Source organism: Heloderma suspectum, chromosome 7, assembly GCF_057233095.1.
Source record: "Heloderma suspectum isolate Gila_16-S chromosome 7, 16-S_ref, whole genome shotgun sequence".
NCBI lineage: Eukaryota > Metazoa > Chordata > Lepidosauria > Squamata > Helodermatidae > Heloderma > Heloderma suspectum.
Window position 1 is genome coordinate 10694934 of NC_139464.1, and position 19964 is coordinate 10714897.

Consider the following 19964-nt stretch of genomic DNA (forward strand, 5'->3'; position numbering starts at 1 on the left):
TGGATCCCGGAAGCGGGACCGTAGAGAGACGGCGGAAGAGGGGCCGTCGGCCGCGGCGCCCCGTGACCCGGTAGTTGTCGCTGTCCCATCTCACTCGTCCCCCGCGTCGGAGCCCGCGGGCTTCGGCTCGGCTGAGGTGAACGGGCGGCGCATGCGCGGTGCGGGCGCTCTGACCTTCAGCAGCCGGGGCCGCGCGGGCGGGCAGCTCGCGAAGGAGGCTGAGGAGGCCGCAGCAGGGCCCGACGAGACCGCGCCGCCGCTGGAGCCGGGATGCTGTCCCGAGGAGCCGCCCTGGCCCGTGGCGCCGCCGCCGCCACCTTCTCCCAGCCGCAATGGTACTTCCCTGGGGAAGAGGAGAGAGGCGGCCCTCGGCGGGCTCGGGGACGCGGCGCCGGGGCTCAGCGCCCCGCTCTGCACGCCGGTCAGGTGGTGAGGGGGAAGCGCTCTGCACATGCTCGGGGCGCCCGCCCCTCCGTCATGCCTTGACCGTGGGTTGCTTGCAGGGCCGAGGACTGAGGTCTGACAGTAACCTTGCGAGGAGATGAAAGGCGTCGTAATTGTTTCTCTTTTTGGCCAGTGTATTATTTTTTCCCAACTTGAGCACGCTCCGGGAGAGAGCGCAGGAGAGGAAGGCCTGGCGTGCTGTGGTCCACAGGGCCACGAGGAGTCGGACACGACTGAACAACAACAATTATTCCACCCCCCCCGACGGTTCTACAAAGTGGCCGCAAGGGTTCTGTATAAAGCAGGGCTGGGGGACCGGTGGCCCTCCAGGTCTTCTTGGACTACAGTTCCCATTGTCCCAGACCAGTGACTGTCCTGACAGGGTGGTGGGAGTCAGAGCCCAACGATGGCCTCAGGTTCCCCACCTCTCATGCAAAGCTTAACCTGGTGATGTTTCTTGGTCAGGCTGGGGTGTAATGAGGTGTTGGGAATGGGCACGGACAAGCACGCGTATATGCACATAAGGTTCCAGAGGCCTAGGTTATATCGATGCCCTTGCGCATGGTATAGTTGATGGAAGTGAGGGGTCGTATTTATTCATTTGCTACCAAAATGCCATTTGTTGTGATGGACAATGGTGTGTGGCGGCAGGGAAGCTTGAATGTTACAAGAATCCTTGGAGGTGCAGTGAATATCGATGTTCATTGGACACACTCATCCTAAACACACACATGAATCTTGTCAATGAGGGTTTCAGCACACTCAGATGTTAGGGTGGAGGGCGCATTTTGCCCACACTGTAACGGCACTTTGAAGTGCTTGATTTCCCCTTGGAGGACTGAATGGCATTCATTCATTTATATGGGAGAACTGAAACGAGAGTCCCTGGTTAGGCTAAGCAATCTGCGTTGCCTCCCCCTGTGTTCTGTTTGCTGGGCAGGCTAGAGTGTAATGGAATCTTCCAAATGGCACGTCTACATCTATATGTGCGCACCAAAAAATATCCTTGTATGCTACCTCTTGAAAAAGGAACACTGCAGAAACCTCGGCTCACAAGGTTTCTGCTGACTCCGGTAGGCTAGGGTTGGTAGACCTGCAACATGATCTTCAACCTGCTCGCTCAGAAGTAGGCCTAAGTTCAATGAGCATAGTTGTCTAACTGTAACCATTTATAACAAATGAAAATATAATTAGTTTTAAATGGCAGTGGCCTTCTGCAGGAAGGTCACCAAGCTGCAGCTATTCTATATGTTATTTTCGCAATAGGAAGTAGCACTTTTAGCTGATACACTGTGCAATATGTGTTTACTTTTTCAGGGTCCAAGTTAGGAATATGGCAACTTTGAAAGACAGTAAGTATTTTATCCATTTACTTTGGGATGACAGAGTAGGAAGGACAGGCACTAGTAAATTCTGAAACCTCGGCTTGCATATTCATTTTCAAGGCCTTGCTTGTTATGGTGGTACAATTGGTAATTCAAAATTGCTTCTCCATGCTTTAGAGGGGGTTCAGAGTTTAAGAGGTTAGGTTTGGGTTACCATGTTTAGGATGCAGTCTTAGGGTCTCTGGCAGTGGCCATAAGATGGAGTGGGTCACCTTCTCTATCCAAGGAGAGGGAGATCTACCCTTGCAAACCTCCTCCTTGTGGGCACGGAAATCTTTGCTATCCTTGCTGTTCTGCTGTTGGTGCTTCGGTGGCGGTAATGGCAAAAGGAGTGTTGTGGGGGTGGATCAAGAAAGTCTTTGGAACTGCTGGATCCAAAGCCATTTGGTTCCCCTGATACACAGCCAGAACATTGGGGAAAATACACTGGCCCTGCAGTTGGCATATTTATTTTCACTCCTGCCCTCCCTTACCTTCCATCCTCCCAGTGAGAGCTCAGTATGGATTTGGTGGTTCCTCTGTCATGGATTCTCCTTTCCTGCCCTCTCTGAATTGTTCTGCTTCTTACTTTGAAACCATGTTTCTTTTAAAATGTTTTTATGGTTTTAACATGGTGTTTTGTTCTTTTATCTTTGCTGTTCACTGCTCCAAAATCTTTTGATGTGGAGTAGTATATAAATATTGTAAAAAAAAAAAAAAAGCAATTGTTTGCGTTAACCAATTAATTTGCTCCTGTTATTCCAGTGGCGAGATCTACTAACTTGTATCTGAGCAGCATACCTTTTGAACCGGTGGTATTCACTAGGTTCACTGCCTAACAAACACATTGTTCTGCGGATAAGTTTGGTTTGACTTGCTTGAGAGACCAGTGCTTAAGGGAGCAATCCTATGTGGATCAACGGTCGCCTCTGACCCCGGGGGGTGATCGCCTGTCCAGTGCAGGGTGGGAGGAGTGGTGAGGAGCGGATCTCCTCCTCACTCCCCCTGCCCTCCTTTTCTGGCTAGACAGCTGATTTCAGCTGTCTAGCCGCAGGACCTTGGAGCGTGAGAAGTGGAAGCCGGGCGACATATAGGTTGTGTCATACCAGCATTTCCAACACCCTCGCCCTGGCATGCCCCCAGGAACACCCCATTTTTGCCACTCCGCACTCCTCTTCTGAGCGCGGGGCCGTTCCACACTGCCTACAAGGTGGCACCGGAGGGGTAGAGGTTGGTTCTCAGGGAACCGACCTCGAAGTGTGGGCTCCGAGGTTGGTTCTCAGGGAACCGGCCTCGGAGCGCGGGCTCTGAGGTCGGTTCCCAGGAACTGACCTATCCTATGGCCGTCTAGCCACTGACTAGCAGCTATAGGATTGCACCCAAATAACATTTTTATGCCACTTTTTTTCAATCTCTGCTTGAAATCCTGCCTCAGTTTATGCCCTTTAATCTGTGCAGTTACCCGGCGTTTGAAGTCAATCAAGAATATCCAGAAAATTACTAAGTCCATGAAGATGGTTGCTGCAGCGAAATATTCCAGGGCAGAGAGAGAATTAAAGCCTGCCAGAGTTTATGGAGTGGGGGCATTAGGTAAGGAACGTTGCCTCTTTTGTGGCTGAGTTTGCAACAACAGCTTTTAATCTCACTCTTCTGGGAGGAATTGTTTTTATTAAAGAGAGAAGCCACATCTCTTAGTAATTTTTGTCTTAGAATGTTTTGATGAGATACTTCAAGCAGGTTTGTAAAGTTGTTTTGCAAATAACTTTATATCTGCCTTCACTCTGGACCATTCAAGATGGTGGCTTGGAGTTAATAATGGTGATTTTCAGCCCAGGTTTTGGCAATGGTTGATGTGGAGCTACTGCTATTTGATTAGTGTGACTACTTGCCATGAGTGACTAGGCAAGCAAGTAATTGCACCCATGACCAAGGCTTTACTGTGCTGCATAAAATCAAGCCTTTGAGCCATGTTAAGCCCAATTCTACATCAAAAGAAACTTAATTCAGTAGCCTGCCTAAGTTTGTGGAAATCAAACATACTTGCATAACTTGTACTTTTGCTTAATTTGATAAGTCAGTGTTTAGTGTGAGCTGCTTTAGGTTCAGTTTACTGTAGAAAAGCAGCATATAAGTACATTAAATTAAAATAATTTATCCAATTTTTACTACATGTGGATGGATAAGGAACTATGCATGATACTGAAGTCCCCTCCCCCTTACTACTGGGGACGTTACAGAGCCCTCTCTGGCTTTTGAGATGTCACTAGGTATTTCTCACAAGCATATGAGCCATAATCTTTATGGCCATAAGGACTAGAAACCTGTGGGTGGTTGTCCTTTTTGTGCTTTTGTTAAGGATGCTGTATTTTGCCCCTCTTACCAAAATCTGCGCTTGTGCAGAATATACGCTACATTCTTTCTGTTTCCCTTGTCTGGATACAGTGTCTCACCTGCTGTTATTTAAAAGCACACAGAATACTCTTTTCAAGCTGAAGGAAGGCTGTAGACTGTAACTTCATCCCCAGTGGCGTGTGCTCTAGTTTTGCTAATGCAAACAATAGATGTTCAGAAAGCTTTCAAAATATAGGAAAGTAAATAGTGCTGAAGAAGCTTGATTATTATTTTGATTTGCTCATTGTAATTAGGTCACAATACCAAGCAAAGAGATGGTGCAAGATGATTTCACTGTAAAAGTGGTTCTTGTGGGGGGAAGTGCTGTTGTATTTTCTTGATACCAACCTGTTTTCATGGTTGCTAATTATTGTTTGCTCCTTCTCCCCCCGCCATCTTTCCTAGCTCTCTATGAGAAAGTAGAGATCAAGGTACCTGAGGACAAGAAGAAGTACCTTATCATTGGGGTGTCCTCTGACCGTGGTCTGTGTGGTGCAATCCATACCTCTGTTGCTAAAATGATCAAGAGCCAAGTCTCCACCCTCACGGATGCAGGTAAAGAAGTCATGGTGGTCGGCGTGGGAGACAAGCTGAGGGGCATACTTCAAAGGTAAGTCGACCAACAGCCCTCCCTGTACACCTGAGGCTTTCTCTCCAATACTCAGCATTGATGATTTTGAATTAACCCCACAGGCTAATGACATTTTCAGATAAAGCACTCCTGGGATCACATTAACATGATCAGGATTTTAATGTCAGGCACCAGCACCCGCTCAAAGGCTGCTGAGGTCAAAAGTACATAGAGGGTATGTTTGACAGGGCCACAGGTTTACTGCATTCCTAGGACTGGGAACCAAGGCTTACCACTTGGAAGGTGTGATGTCGAGGCAGGCTTGGATCCCAGACTACAGTGGATGGGGGGAACGGAGGGAGGTGCTGAGTAAGCTAGGGGAAGGGTAGCAGGATGATTGGGCAGGATAAAAATTGAAAAGGCTAAACGGGGTGCTCAGTTGGCTGTGCAAGGCAAAGCAGGGGTAGGCATCCTTTTTGGGCCGTGGGGACATTGGGCAATTTGCGAGACTGTTTTGGGCACCACCGCAAAATGGCTGCCATCAGAGGCATGGCAAAGGACAAGTAACCTGCCCCAAAGACTGAGTAAAGGCAGAGGTGGGGTCTGAGCCCCAGCGCACTAAACAATTCCTTTGAACCCAGTTGTCACCACCAGCAGAAGCCTATTTCACAGCAATCCATCTGCCTGTCAGAAAATGTGTTACTTTTTTTTAAAGTGGGAGGGTTAGGGCACCTTGGGGGCACCAAGAAAGGTGTCGGGGGGTGCATTGGTTCCTTCAGGCACCACGTTGCCTACCCCTGAGGTAAAAGGAATGAAAAAGGTAAAGTGGGTTATCTAATGGATGGGAAAAGGGAAGAATGAATATAGAATGGCCAGTGGTTGGGAAAAGATGAGCAGGGAGGAGACAGTTCCTTAAGCAGCAGCTGCCTCATAGCATCTCAAAGACATTTGCAAGGAACACCAGGACTCTTTCTTGCCAGGCCCTGTTCCACAATAGCATTGGAATAATCCCATTGATTCCCTAGAGAGTAGAGTTGCTCTGGTTTTAAAACCAGACACATTCTTATATGCTTTCTGAGATCAGGTACTTCATTTATTTTAAAACACACTTATCCTGCCTTTCCTCAATGATTTCAAGGTGGCTAATAAGAAGTAAGAAACATAGATAAGAAAAAAACCCATCGTATTAAAAAAACAAGAACAAAAAATGAGAGAGTAAAAATCAGCCCAGAACATCCAGTTAAAACTGTTCCCAGCAGAACGAAAACACTAAGGTCCAAACCTCTCCCTAAACAGGGAGGTCTTTACCATGCTGGCAAAGGAGGGGGCAAGGCAAGCATCCCCGGGGAGGGAGCTCCAAATCCTAGGCACAACCACTGAGAAGGCCATTTCCCTAATCTCAACTGGATGTATGTTGGGGGTTGTTGGGACACGCAGGATGGCTTCTGTTGATGGTCTTAATAAGCAACCTGCAGGCTGGTTCATGCAGGAGAAGGTGGCCCTTCAGATATCCTGATCCCAAACCACAAAGGGTTTTAAAGGTCCTCACCAGTACTTTGAATGGAGCCCAGAAACAAAACTGGAAGCCTCTGTAGTTGATTCAGTAAGGGACTTGCACATGTTCAATAGGCAGCCCCCGTTAGCAATCTGGCTGCTGCATACCAGAGCAGTTGAAGTTTCTAGACATTTCTCAGAGGCAGCCCCACATAAAACACATTGCAGTATTGCGACATGATATAACTAAAGCATGTGTCACCCTAGCCAGATCTGCTTTATATGCGGGGTCACTTTTATTTTAGGACACACAGCAAGAACTTTCTGTTGAACTTTAAAGAAGTGGGAAGAAAGCCCCCCACCTTCGGAGACGCGTCGATCATTGCCTTGGAGCTCCTGAATTCTGGATACGAGTTTGACGAAGGAACGGTCATCTACAATCGGTTCAGGCAAGCTGCGTTGTTTTGAAAGAACAGAAGGTTTGGAGAGCAGGTGGGGATTTGGCACAGCTCAAGCAGGCAAGCCAAGAACTCAAGTGGAAGTCTATGATGATCAGGTCCTTTTGGCGTGCTCTTCTCTCCTGCAAGGGCTACTGCTAAGAAGAAAAACAAACCTCAAATGAACAGGCAGTTTTCAGTGGTCTGGGCATAGGACATTGAACCACAGGCAGGAAGCAAGGGGATGTTGGGTGCAACATTAAAGTTAAAGGTTCCAGATAATTCAAGCAAGTGAGCAGAGTTGCAAACTACAGGGTGAGGCAAGCAATTTAAGCAGGCAGGGCCCTAAATGTGGATAGGGACGAGAGCAGTCATGTGCTGCCTTCTATCTTTCTCTCAGCACACCAAGAGATACAGCTTTACTGTTCAAAAATGGATTTCTGCTTGAGATAACCACCTTAAAGTTAATGGGGAGAAACAAACCTACTACTTAAGTGTGTCTGAGCAAAGAATGGATTTCAGAATTTGGCAGGTAGGTTCTCTCAGGCCAATCAAACTTGTTCAGAATCCTTTTCTTTTTCCTTTAGGTCTGTCATCTCCTATAGAACAGATGAGAAACCAATCTATTCTCTTGAGACTGTTTCAGGAGCTGGTAAGTCTAGAGGTAGAACTGGGCTAGTTAATGAATACATGTTGTTGTTCATTCATTCATTCATTTTTTAAAATTATTATTTATTTATTGCATTTATATCCCGCCTTTTTCCCTCTTGCAAGGAACCTAAGGCGGCTTACATTATCCTCCTCCTCTCCATTTTATCCTCACAACAACAACCCTGTGAGGTAGGTTGGGCTGAGAGTCTGTGACTGGCCCAAAGTCACCTAGTGAGCTTCCATGGCTGAGTGGGGACTAGAACCCGGATCTCCCAGCTCCCAGTCCAACACTCTAGCCACTGCACCACATTGGCTCTCGCTTTTAGTCACTTCTGACTCTTTGTGACTTCATGGACCAGCCCACGCCTGGGCTTCCTGTCGGCCGTCGCCACCCCCAGCTCCCCCAAGGTCGAGTCTGTCACCTCCAGAATATCATCCATCCATCTTGCCCTTGGTCGGCCCCTCTTCCTTTTGCCTTCCACTTTCCCTAGCATCAGCATCTCCAGGGTATCCTGTCTTCTCATGATGTGGCCAAAGTACTTCAGTTTTGCCTTTAATATCCTTCCCTCAGGTGAGCAGTCTGGCTTTATTTCCTGGAGTATGGACTGGTTTGATCTTCTTGCAGTCAGCTTTTATCGTTGCTTTTCAGGGTCAAGACCTCACAAAGCAATGCACATAGAATAGAAAAAGAACATATTTTATTTATTTTATTTGTACCCCACCTTTCTACCACAAAATGGCACTCAAGGTGGCTTACATGCATAATTTTAAATTGTTTAAAACAATAAAATACATTAAAAACAATAAAAACCGAACAATTACAGAATAAGAGCAGCACTCAAGCGGCCCACTTACAGGTCAAAGGCCTTGAATAAGTTGGTCTTTTCGTGCCAGTGGAAGGTCAGCAGAGAGGGAGCGAACCTAGCCTCCCTTGGCAGGGAGTTTCACATAGGCAGAATACATAATCATAAAGCGGACGCAGCTAAATAGATGCATGAGAAACTGCTTTAATCATACAGTTCACTTAAGGAAATACAGTAGTAAAGAGATAAGTCTCCTTCTTGAATGCCAGAACTGAAGAAGCAAATATTAATTGGAAGAGGGTTCTAGGGCTGCAGGGCCAGCACCGACAAGGCATTGTCTCATGTGCTTGCCAACCTAACTGATGTGGGCGCAAAAGCAGGACCTCTGGCTCAGATCTTGGACTATGGGCAGGGTAATGCAGGTGGTGCTTAAGATAACCTGGTCCCAAAGTGATGAAGTCTTTTCCCATGCATGGTAACTTTTATTACTGCATTGTCATGCTTTCAAAAAGTAAGGCTAGCACTAAAGATGTGGAAGTTGTGGTAATCTGGAATTATTTTAAAAATTCATACTAAACTGTAGTTGGTTTTGACTTGCTGTATCTGATGATTTTTTAAATGTAATAACCCAGCTGTATTCATCGTTGTACTTCCTTTTGCAGAAAGCATTAGTGTGTATGATGACATTGATGCAGATGTCCTGCGAAACTATCAGGAATTTACATTGGTGAACATCATCTTCTACTCACTGAAAGAGTCTACCACTAGTGAACAAAGCGCTAGGATGACCGCCATGGACAGCGCTAGCAAAAATGCCTGTAAGGAAAACTCTGGAGTTCATAGTGTATGTGATGAAGTTAGCAGTAATAGCAGAAGCTAAGATGTAAACCAGAGGTCTTGGAGGAGAGGAAGTAAGAGCTGCCTTTTAAGTATAGCTTTAGAAAGGACCCTGGCTTTTTTCTATTTAACACAAGTCTGGGGCTGCAGTCTTGTGCATGCTTACTTGGGAGTTAGCCCTATTGAACTTAACTGTACTTGCTTCTGAGTAGCATGGCTAAGATTGCATTACACATGTGTGAGGGACCTCTCAGCTATTTTAAATAGTTTCAGCCCTTGAGACTACTTCCAAACTCAAGTATTGATTGGACTAATTTTCCGCCTTCCGCTGTCCTTGATATCCACTGATTCAGAGTGTCTTGGCTCAAAATGCAACAGGATCTGAGACTTTCCATTAAAACATGTTATACATGCATTTATACATGCATTTTTTTGGTAAAAAGCCATGTTTTTACTTGGTGCTGAAACAAGACCAATGTCTGTGCCAATCAGGCCTCCAAGGGGAGGGCATTCCACAACCGGGGTGCCACAGCAGAGAAGGCCCTCGCCCATGTCTCACCACAGTGTATGTCTCATACTGGTGGGATGCAGAGGAGATCCCCTCCAGCATGTAGAATCTGGCCCCAGGGCTGCTATGTTTACCAGGTCTGGAAGCAATGGTCAAGAGCAAATATAGGCATATAGAGAAGAACCAGTAACCAGCATAGCTAACTTGCATATCATAGTGGGAGCATCAGTGTGTTGCCAAATATCGGTTGACATGTAGCATAGCACCAACATACCTAGTTCTGCAGTAGCTAAATGGCTGTTACCCTAACACACAGGTGCGTATTTTCCATTGTTTGTCCTGTCATGCTGAGTTCTTAACTGACAGTTTTAAGTGCATATTTAAGCATTGGAATTGATGACAGGAGTTATTTTATGATGGGCGGGGGGGGGAGTGTAGGTATTAGCCATTGTTTCGGACCAAGGGCTATCAGAGTACTTGAGGCTGTATCTTTTTATCTTCAACCTTCATTTGACAATTCACAATAGTAAGAAAATGTGAAGTTGGTCATCTCCAAGTCATTAGTTCTGAGAAAATAAAGGTGTAAACAGTTTAGCAAAGTAATCCAGAACCTTTCATACTCAAAATAGAGGACAAGCGGAATCGTTGAATAGCTGCTGATATTCTTGTCCTATTGCAACCTGCCCTGCCCCATCTCTCATTGTAGCTGAGATGATCGACAAGCTGACTCTGACGTTCAACCGCACCCGCCAAGCTGTCATCACCAAGGAGCTTATTGAGATCATCTCTGGTGCTGCTGCTCTGTAAGTATTGGCACACAAGTTGCTATGTTCGGACCCTTTATTTGTCTGTGCTGTTGACTTGGGGAAGAAGCGCAAAGAGTGACAGTGAGTTTGTGAATTCTTCTGCTGTGCCTTAAAAATGTCAGTGACAAATGATGCATGGCCATGTTTGAAACTTGCATTAATCCTGAAGCTGCTGCGGCTGCTGCAGCGGTTCTAAGGAGGTGATGTTCTGTGTCTTGCCCCTGAGTGGATGCTCATATGCCCTGTATTTCTCCGGATGTTTTATCTGGGTTACGCTCAACCAAATTGAATCAAAAGCTCCCATTACTGAGACTTGTGTTTGGGGGAAGGGTGGAGATGATAACTTAAGAATAGCCCTGCTGGATCAGTCCATCTAGTCCCGGGGCCACTCTCCTCCTCTTCCACTCCCCTTCCTCTTTTCCCTGACTACCAGTCATTTGATAGTTTCCTGCTTTTTGTGCAGATTTTTTCCCCATTCTAAAGGCTTGAAATGCCTCTCCTAAAGTTTTATTACCGGCAGTAAGAGCTTTGAACTAAAACAGGCTGGTATTTTGGCTCCACCCCTTTTGCCTTTGGTCCCACCCGTCACTGGAATCATGTCCTCCAGGCTGATAGAGTTTCTGCACCGGATCTAGTCTAGCATTGTGGTCATCACCATAGCCAATGAGGAGCCCTGGGTAAACCCCACAGGAAAGCACTAGCCCTAATCACTTCTGCTCCCCGCAAGTTGTAATCAGTGGCACACTGCCCCTGAACATGGAGAATCCTCATAATCATAATGGCCAGTTGCCATTGGTAGCCATCCAAGATGTTGGCTATCACCATATCTTGTGGCAGGGAATTCCATAGATTAATCTTACGCTGGTTGACGTGTTTTCTGAGAAGCTCACATTTCAGCTTAACTTTGGATCAGGCTGTCCACAGAAAGCAAAAGCATTGTTTCACCTTGTGCCTAAAAAAGGTATCATTCAGCTGGAGAAAAATGTAATTAGAATGGAAAATGGAATGGTTTCAATTGATGCATTAAACAATACATCTCACTGACTGATTTGATTTGTAACTTAATTTTAACTTGGATGGTTCATGTTTGTGTACGGGCTCTGCATTGCACGTTCGGTTAACTCACATTAATTATTTTGCCTTAATTTACTGTGCTTAATGCTTCATTGCTTGTTTTGTGTTTTTTTTAACAATGCCACAATTAGGAACTAAGGGCTAATCAGAAAGTGAGTTTCGTCCAAAGTCAACAGGTAAAGTGATGCTGTAAACTAAGCATTAAGAAAAAAAGTTGAACAAGGTGGTGTCGGAAATGTAGGAGTTAAAGTACTTTGTAGATGGCTCGTCTCTGTTCTAGAAGTGCTTGCTTGTGAATGCCTGGTATTGCATGAATACTTTGCACTCTGCATTTCTGTTTAAAATCATTGCCATACAGGTAGCAGACATGCAAATAAGGTGCAGTCTCTCTCTAGAAAACTTTGATGCACGTGGTGGAAGGGTCATGTAGGGTCTTGTTGTTTCCTTTATTTAGCAAAACATTTTACAACTGCCCTTCATCCTTGCAGATACTAGGGCAACATACAAGAGTAGGATTAAAATCATACAAAATACAATGAAAACACTAGAACAACATAATCATAATTAAGCAATATTGCAGCAAATACAATAGGACAGATAAAACGTATCAGCCAATTTTGAAATACCTGGGCAAATAAAAAGGCTTCCAGGTGTTGCTGAAACCATAAAAAATAGGATTAGGGAGCAATACTGTGGCCCCTAGACCGTGTCTCGGGGAGCGGGGGGTCATAGGATTTTTCAGATTCCAGGATCCGAGGCCAGAGATGGTGTTCCAACCTCAGACCCAGGAGTCTGAGCTCCCTGCCTCTTCCCCTCCCCGCCGGTGCATAAAGAATTGCACCAGCTGCCTCTCCAAGGTTGCAAAAGTAACCTCAGAGAGAAGGGAGAGGGTGGGGTGGAGACTGGGGAAATGCCTGCCTAGCTAAATTGCAGAGCAGGAGGCTCAGCATGCCACCTGCTCTGCTTTGGATATTCGTCAGCCTCCGAGTTCAGAGGCTTACAAGTATCAGGGGTGGATCTAATAGGGTCGTGCCCTTAATTGGTGAAAAGTTGCATCCCTAGTTTTTACTTCAGTAAGCTGTGGGCTGAAAGTGTAATTCGGTGGGATATTGCAAAGCTTCTCGTATAGATCACCTTTCTCCAATCTGCTTTCCCCAATCTGATGTGTTGGGAATGCTGGGGGTTGTAGTCCAACATTTTTGGAGGGCACCCGCTAGGGGAAGGCCGGTATAGGTTCTATGGAATATTTACACTGCGGTTGTATTTGATGGTTTGGATAGCAAAACCTCTAGAAAGCTTTACAGACAGCAAAGAGGAAGCTTGAAATGAGAATCAGCTTAAGGGTTGGCAACCATTTAAAAGGTAGTAAAAGTCATAAATTCAGGCAGAACGATGTTCAAAATGTATTTAATACAATGTTTTTGTTTGTAGGTAAAGAGAAGCTCTGCTGGCAAGCAGTTTATCCTGCTTCCTTTCTAGAGAGAGAAGATGGTTAGTCCATCATTCTGTGAAAGAATTTTCAGGCAAAGAACCCAACTGTTTGTAAATCGTATTTCAATAAAGTCCTACATGAAAGAACTGGCGTGCTGCTTTGTATATGTGAACGTGGAGATGGTTGGAGTTCAAGTTAACGGAGGTGTGTTATGCTTTCAGCTAGTATTTCCATCTTCATAAAAGGATGCTGGAAAGGGGGTGGGTGGGTGTGTATACCTACATTAAAGGAATTGTTGGGTGTAGCTCTCCAGGAAGTTCCTTATATGCAAGCTTCGTTGAAGTTAATGGAAGTTGTGCTAAAGCATGGAACACCCCAAATCTCTGTTCAAGTTTGTGAAAAGGTCTGGGAAATGTTTTGATGCCAACAGATCAAGGACGCAGTCCTATGGAAGTTTAGACAGAAAAGGCACCAAATTCAGCAGTGATGGGGAAAGAATTGTGATTTTAGTGCTACAGAGCACTAAAAGGGTCCAGTTTAGCTTGAAAACAGCTAAGTTGATCCCTTGCAGTGCTCCATAACAATTTGTTGCCAAATTGTGGTAGCAAACTATGGATTTCTTTTAGGGTGCCCTGCAGGGTGGGTGGGGGATCTTCCTGGGTGATGAAAATGACCCCTATACCCCCCCCCCCAAGTTACCCACTCCTCATAGAAAGGATAGTGTGAAAAGGAGTTATTTTAAAGTGCTTGAAATGCAAAACTGACTTGTTCCCATGTGGTGGTACTGTATAGCATGTCTCGCTCGCACAAAGTGCTTTGCCCTTCACCCTTGAAGTGCATCACTATTCCCATTTCACAGTAGGGGTGGGCTGAAGCTGAGAACCCAAGCTGCACACAACATCCATTATGTTGGGAGGCATTTGAATCCATGTTTCCCAGATCACCTTTTGAACATTCTATCCCGTCTATTCCATTCGCTCAGTCTTTACACAGCACACAGCTATTACCAGCAGAAATTCTGTGGAAGCAGCGTGGTGCCAACTTTTTGCCATGTCTTAAAACATCTCTGAAAGTACTGCTTGCATAAAAGAGGCTGAATACGTACTGCATGGCTTTATAAATGTTTCTTCTGAACAGGGTCTGTACTGAAAAGTGTTTAGAGCAGAGGAAAGCAACCTGGTGCTCTCCAGATGTTTTGGACTGCAACTCCCATAAGCTCTAGCCAATGGTCAGGGATTATGGAAGTTGTAGTCCAAAACACCTGGAGGGCACAAGGTTGCCTATCCCTGGTTTAGAAGATCATGCTGCTAGGATCCATGAAAGCATTTGATAGATTTGCAGCCTCCAATCTCGCTGCTCATCAAGGAGAAAGCTAGCTGTACTTCTGTGGCTGAAGGGAAGTTCTCTTTCAGTTCTCCCGCTGTGAGGAAGAAGTGTGAATCTAAAAAAGGGGAGGAATGTTGTGGCCCTAGAAGCAGGGCAGAATTATGAAGGACAGTGAGCTCAGTCACTTAAGGTACAATCCTATGCATAGTTAGACAGAAAACAGACCCACAACTCCCAGCATTCCCCAGTCAGCCATGTTGGCTGGGGAATGCTGGAAGTTGTGGGACTGTTTTCTGTCTAACTATGCATAGGATTGTGACCCAAGGTGTCTTTGTGCACAGACTAATTCCCTCTGTGCCCACCAAATAAACCCATCTCCCCCCTCCTCCAAACAGTAGAGAATGTCTTCTCTGTAGCAGAAGGCTGAGCCTGATTCTCACTGAATGTCAGCAACAAAGCTGCAGACAGGTTCTGAACTGTGCTCTGCTAGAACTCCGTGTCGACGGAGGATCTTGTTCTCCCATCTTTGTGCATGCAGTAGTGATCCCCTTTGGCAGGAAGAATCTCTGAAGAGCTGCTGAGGACCGTTTCATGCAAGCGCAAGTTGCTTACTAACAGTACACTCAAAACTGGGAGTTGCAGACAGCGGCAGAGCTCTGGGTGAAGCACGCTTGAGGCATGCTGGTGCTATAGGGGCACGTCTAACAAACGTACGAAGTTGCCCAGGATTGTTTACAATTCGGTGGAAGGGGTTGTGCTTGTGTGTTGCCAGCCTGTGTGTTGCTTGACGGGAATTAGCAGGAGAGGGGAATTAGCAGAATGCTTCCCTGCTATTATCCCTCTGGTGAACTGGTCCACTACCACTTTAGCCCTAGGGATCACTGAGGTGGGTAAATCAGTGCCTGGGCTGTCCCACAGCAGCTAAGGCATTACGAGGGTGAGCGCTTTCCCCATGCAAAAAGTACTATCCACGCAGAAAACTCGCATGCTGGAGATAAGGCTAGGCTAGAACCTTTCTGCCTATGCTAGTTTTGAATGTGCAGGAACTTCCTTTTGTGACCTCCCCACTGCAGTTTTGAGTAGTATAGTCCAGACCCAGGTTTGCCACCTCTGAACATCAGGCATTTGTCATAGGTGCGGCAATTATAGTGTTGGCCAAGATGGGACTAATTCCCTCTTCATTGTATCAATTTGCTTGTCTCTGTCATTAATTAAAACCAATTGTGAGAGATTATGTTTTTCCCCAGATTTGCCCCTAAACTTGGATTCAAAGCATAATTCAGGCTAGAAGGAAATTGTTCCAGCCCAGGCATGCTTTAAAATGGGACAAATGCCCAGCTTCTTAGTTGGCTTGGAAAAAGGGAAATTGCCGGCAGATACTGATAGCTAAGGCGAGGGGGTTGTTTTGGTGAACTTCTGTCCCTTTTAAAAATATTAGTTAAAAAAATATAATCCTTCATGGAAAATTAAGACTGCTTCTTGAAGAGAGGGAATTGGATCCTTTTAATGCCAAAGCTGTCCAATGCTGCTGTTGGTTTTGCATGCCTATGAAAGAGATGAGTCTCCTTAAAAATGCTGTATTTGTGTTCTTGCCATTAAAGCTGTCTTGAGCTTAGCTTGAAGTTTCTTTTAGCTTTAGGCTACCAAAAAAAAAAAAGTATTTCGTCTCTTGTACTTAACTGAACATTATGCAGCCTGGAATAGTACAGAGAAGGTAAGGTACTAATGCGGTGTGACAGATATAGTGTTATGCTGGAGTGACTCAGGTGAATCCCTGCTCAGCCATGAAGCTCACTGGATGAACCACTTGGGCCAATCTTTAAGCATCTCATAGGCCTTAATGAGGATTAAATGAGAACAACCGTACAGCAGCCTGGGGAACTCGAAGGAAGGCTGGGATAAAAATGTAACAATTACACTCATCTGCATAGCTTGGATCAGCATTTCTGAAGCAGTATGCCTACCAACACCCTTGGTGGCTTCAGCTTTACCGCCAGTGCTTCCTTTTTATATGTCATTAACTGTTTATTAGCAGTTGCCAGTGGTGTAATAGAGCCTGGGCTTGCATGGCTGAAGTCCCTAGACTTTTCGATTAGCAGGGATAGTGATGCAATCTGCCACCCCTCAGAAATCCCGGTTCCCTCTAAGCTGCAATTCTAACAGTAGCAGGGGGGAAGTGGATTTTTCTAGCAATACACACACCAGTGCGTGTATTTGTAGTGGTGTGTGTATACGTACGTGCGTATGGATAGTTAACGATCAACAAAGGTGCCTGCATTTTTGGACGCTCCTTGGGGCCACCCTATCCAGGACTTGTTGCAAGACTGCACTCAGAATAGTCAGTTTCCCTACCCACAGTACTTCCATCTTGTCCGGATTAAGTTTCAGTTTGTTTCCCTCATCCATCCCAAAGCCACCTCCAGACTTCCAGTTCAGGACTTCCACAGCGTCCCTGGCATGAGCAGATGGAAATGAAAGGTAGAGCTGGGTGTCATCTGTATACACTTCAGCTCAAACCTCTGGATGATGAATTGGCATTTGGGGAAAACATATAAGAGAAGAATTTCAGGCATGTGAACCCATGTGTTCACTGTTGCTGGTCTGTGGGGAAAGTAACCCTGTACATATATTCTCATCAAAATTCTTGGGGTGGGAGAGAGGGGCTTGGTGGTTTGCACTGCCAAATAATTTTTTAAATACCCTCAGATCCATTTTCCTATAACTTGAAATGCCCAGCATCACATATAGATACTTGACGTATTCTCTTCCCACCCTTCCACCCTCATTTTTATGGTTGCAAGCCAACTTGCTCCTCAAATGGTTCTGGCTGGCTTTAGCTAATATTGCGTGCCTGCTTGTTTCCCACCTGCATGACCTGTATGTAAGAACATAAAATCAAATGTCTATTACCATTCTGTTTCCTGCTGTGACCAAGGAGATGCCTACAGACAGCTCCTCTTGTTGCTCTCCAGCAATTGCCTTCTGAAACTGGTGCTTCAGTATAGCCACCATGGCATAAGACCCACTGATAGCCTGTCCTTGCATAAATCTGTCTGATCCTCCTTTAAAGGCATCTAAGCCCATGGCCACGATCACATCTTGGGGCAGCGAATTCCACGAACGAATGAAATTTATTAATTGCCCATCTGGCCGGTCATCCAGCCACTCTGGGAGATGTACAACAATAAAAACAGTTTACACAATAAAATTCAACATTAAAAACATCACATTTCTAAAATTGCCCTAGCCCACCCTAAATGCCTGCCTGAACATCCATGTTTTTAATGCATAGCAGAAGCTCATTAAAGAGGGGGCATTGCGGCATTCCCTAGGGGGGGAATTCCACAGAGTGGGGGCCACCACAGAGAAGGCCCTCTCCCTCGTCCTCACCAGCCTAGCTGTCCTGGCTGATGGGACAGAGAGAAGGCCATCCGAGGCTGATCTTGCTGAGTGGCCTATCTGGTGTTGCTGGAGGCGCTCTTTAAGATAGGCTGGGCTGGAGCCGTATAGGGTTTTAAAGGTCAAAACCAACACCTTGAATTTGGCCCGGAAAACAACTGGTAGCCATTGCAGCTCCTTCAGCACTGGAGTGATGAGATCTCGCCGGCGGCTGCCTTTAATCAGGCGAGCTGCCGCGTTCTGTACCAGCTGCAGCTTTCGAACCGTCTTCAAGGGTAACCCCACGTAGAGCGCATTACAGTAGTCTAAACGAGAGGAGACCAGGGCATGTACTACCGATGGGAGCAGATGGTCGGGAAGGTAGGGGCACAGCCGCCATATCAGATGGAGTTGGTACAGTGCTGTCCAGCTCACAGCTGACACCTGAGCCTCCATGGATAGCTGGGAGTCTAAGATGACCCCCAAGCTGCGGACCTGATCTTTCATGGGTAACTGTACCCCATTCAACACCAGGTCAACATCCCCCAACCTCCTCTTGTCTCCCACCAAAAGTATTCCTCCCCATCCAGCCACTCATTCATCAGCTTATTCCTCCCCATCCAGCCACTCACCGTCTCCAGACATTTGGACAGGGATTCTACGGTCAACCTTGGTGAAGATTTGAACGAGAGGTAGAGCTGCATGTCATCTACATATTGATGACACCGCACCCCAAACCTCCTGATGATAGCTCCCAGCGGCTTCACATAGATGTTAAATAGCATCGGGGAGAGGATGGAACCCTGTGGCACCCCACAAGTGACTGGCCACGGGTCCGAAACCTCCTCTCCCAGTGCTACCCTCTGGTACCTGCCGGAGAGGAAGGACTGGAACCACTGTAATATGGTGTCTCCAATGCCCAACCCCTCCAGGTGGTCCAGGAGGATACCATGGTCAATGGTATCAAAAGCCGCTGAGAGGTCGAGGAGAACAAGGAAGGAACATTCACCCCTATCCAGAGCCCTCCTCATATCATCCACCAAGGCGACCAAGGCCGTTTCTGTCCCATGTCCTGGCCTGAAGCCCGACTGAAATGGATCTAGATAATCGGCTTCTTCCAAGTGCGCCTTCAACTGCATCGCCACCACCCACTCAATCACCTTGCCCAAAAAAGGCAGATTCGAGACTGGGCAAAAGTTGTTCAGAACTTGGGGATCTGAGGAGGGCTTTTTTAAAAGTGGGTTTTATCACTGCCTCCTTGAGGGCTGATGGCATCACTCCCTACTCAAGGGAGGTGTTCACCACCGCCTTGATCCCCTCACCCAGCCTCTCTCTGCAGCTCATAATGAGCCAAGATGGGCAAGGATCAAGTAAGCAGGTGGTCGGCCTTACAGATGAAAGCAGCTTGTCCACTTCATCAGGAGGAAGAAGCTGGAACCGATCCCACAAAACTGGTGTGCGACAGACCGCCTCCTGCTCACTAACTATCTGTCTCACTATCTATCTATCTATCAATCATCTATCTATCATCTATCAACCGTCTCTCTGTCTGTCTGTCTATCTATCAACCATCTGTCTATCTACCGTCTGTCTGTCTGTCTATCTATCAATCATCTCTCTATCATCTATCAACCATCTGTCTATCTACCGTCTGTCTGTCTATCTATTGTCTGCCTGTCTGTCTATCTATCTATCTATCATCTATCAACCCTCCGTCTATCTACCGTCTGTCTGTCTGTCTGTCTACCGTCTGTCTGTCTATCTACCGTCTGTCTATCTATCTATCTACTGTCTGTCTGTGTGTCTGTCTGTCTATCGTCTGCCTGTCTGTCTATCTATCAATCATCTCTCTATCATCTATCAACCGTCTGTCTGTCTATCTATCTATCAACCATCTGTCTGTCTACCGTCTGTCTGTCTATCTACCGTCTGTCTGTCTGTCTGTCTGTCTATCATCTGTCTGTCTATCGTCTGTCTGTCTATCATCTCTCCATCATCTATCAACCGTCTGTCTGTCTGTCTGTCTGTCTATCTATCTATCATCTATCAACCATCTGTCTATCTACCGTCTGTTTGTCTGTCTGTCTGTCTGTCTATCTATCTATCATCTATCAACCGTCTGTCTGTCTGTCTGTCTATCAATCATCTCTCCATCATCTATCAACCGTCTCTCTGTCTGTCTGTCTGTCTATCTATCAACCATCTGTCTATCTACCGTCTGTCTGTGTGTCTATCAATCATCTCTCTATCATCTATCAACCATCTGTCTGTCTACCGTCCGTCCGTCCGTCCGTCCATCCATCTCTACCTAAAGATGAGCAGCAACGGAGCAGGGCCGCCCGCGACCGGACGCCGCCGCCGACCGAGAAAAGCGCCGCGGCGGGGAGGGCCGAGCGCCCCCGCGGCCGCCCGTCCCCTCCCTGCCTGGGTAGTCGACGCCGGCGCAGT

The 19964-nt window shown here is 46.4% G+C and overlaps 1 protein-coding gene and 1 long non-coding RNA gene across 5 annotated transcripts; one reads left to right on the forward strand and one right to left on the reverse strand.

The window, feature by feature from the left end:
* The first annotated feature begins 133 nt into the window (after nt 1-133).
* Nucleotides 134-12958, forward strand: ATP5F1C (ATP synthase F1 subunit gamma). Of its 4 annotated transcripts, XM_084809082.1 has the most exons (10): nt 134-335; nt 1762-1796; nt 3267-3398; nt 4605-4809; nt 6570-6713; nt 7289-7353; nt 8818-8973; nt 10207-10303; nt 11512-11556; nt 12812-12958. In XM_084809082.1, exons 1-9 carry the CDS (start codon nt 271-273, stop codon nt 11516-11518), a joined length of 906 nt encoding a protein of 301 aa, XP_084665208.1. In that variant the 5' UTR covers nt 134-270; the 3' UTR covers nt 11519-11556; nt 12812-12958. The 4 variants fall into 4 exon arrangements, with proteins under 4 accessions (XP_084665208.1, XP_084665211.1, XP_084665209.1 ...); XM_084809085.1 differs by lacking the exon at nt 11512-11556; XM_084809083.1 differs by lacking the exon at nt 12812-12958 and having other exon boundaries at nt 11512-11572.
* Nucleotides 4934-19938, reverse strand: LOC146339333 (uncharacterized). Its single transcript, XR_014784229.1, has 3 exons — nt 19825-19938; nt 7775-8010; nt 4934-6856 (listed from the first exon to the last, which is right to left on the reverse strand). It is a non-coding gene; the product is annotated as an uncharacterized LOC146339333 (long non-coding RNA).
* Nucleotides 19939-19964: the final 26 nt, after the last annotated feature.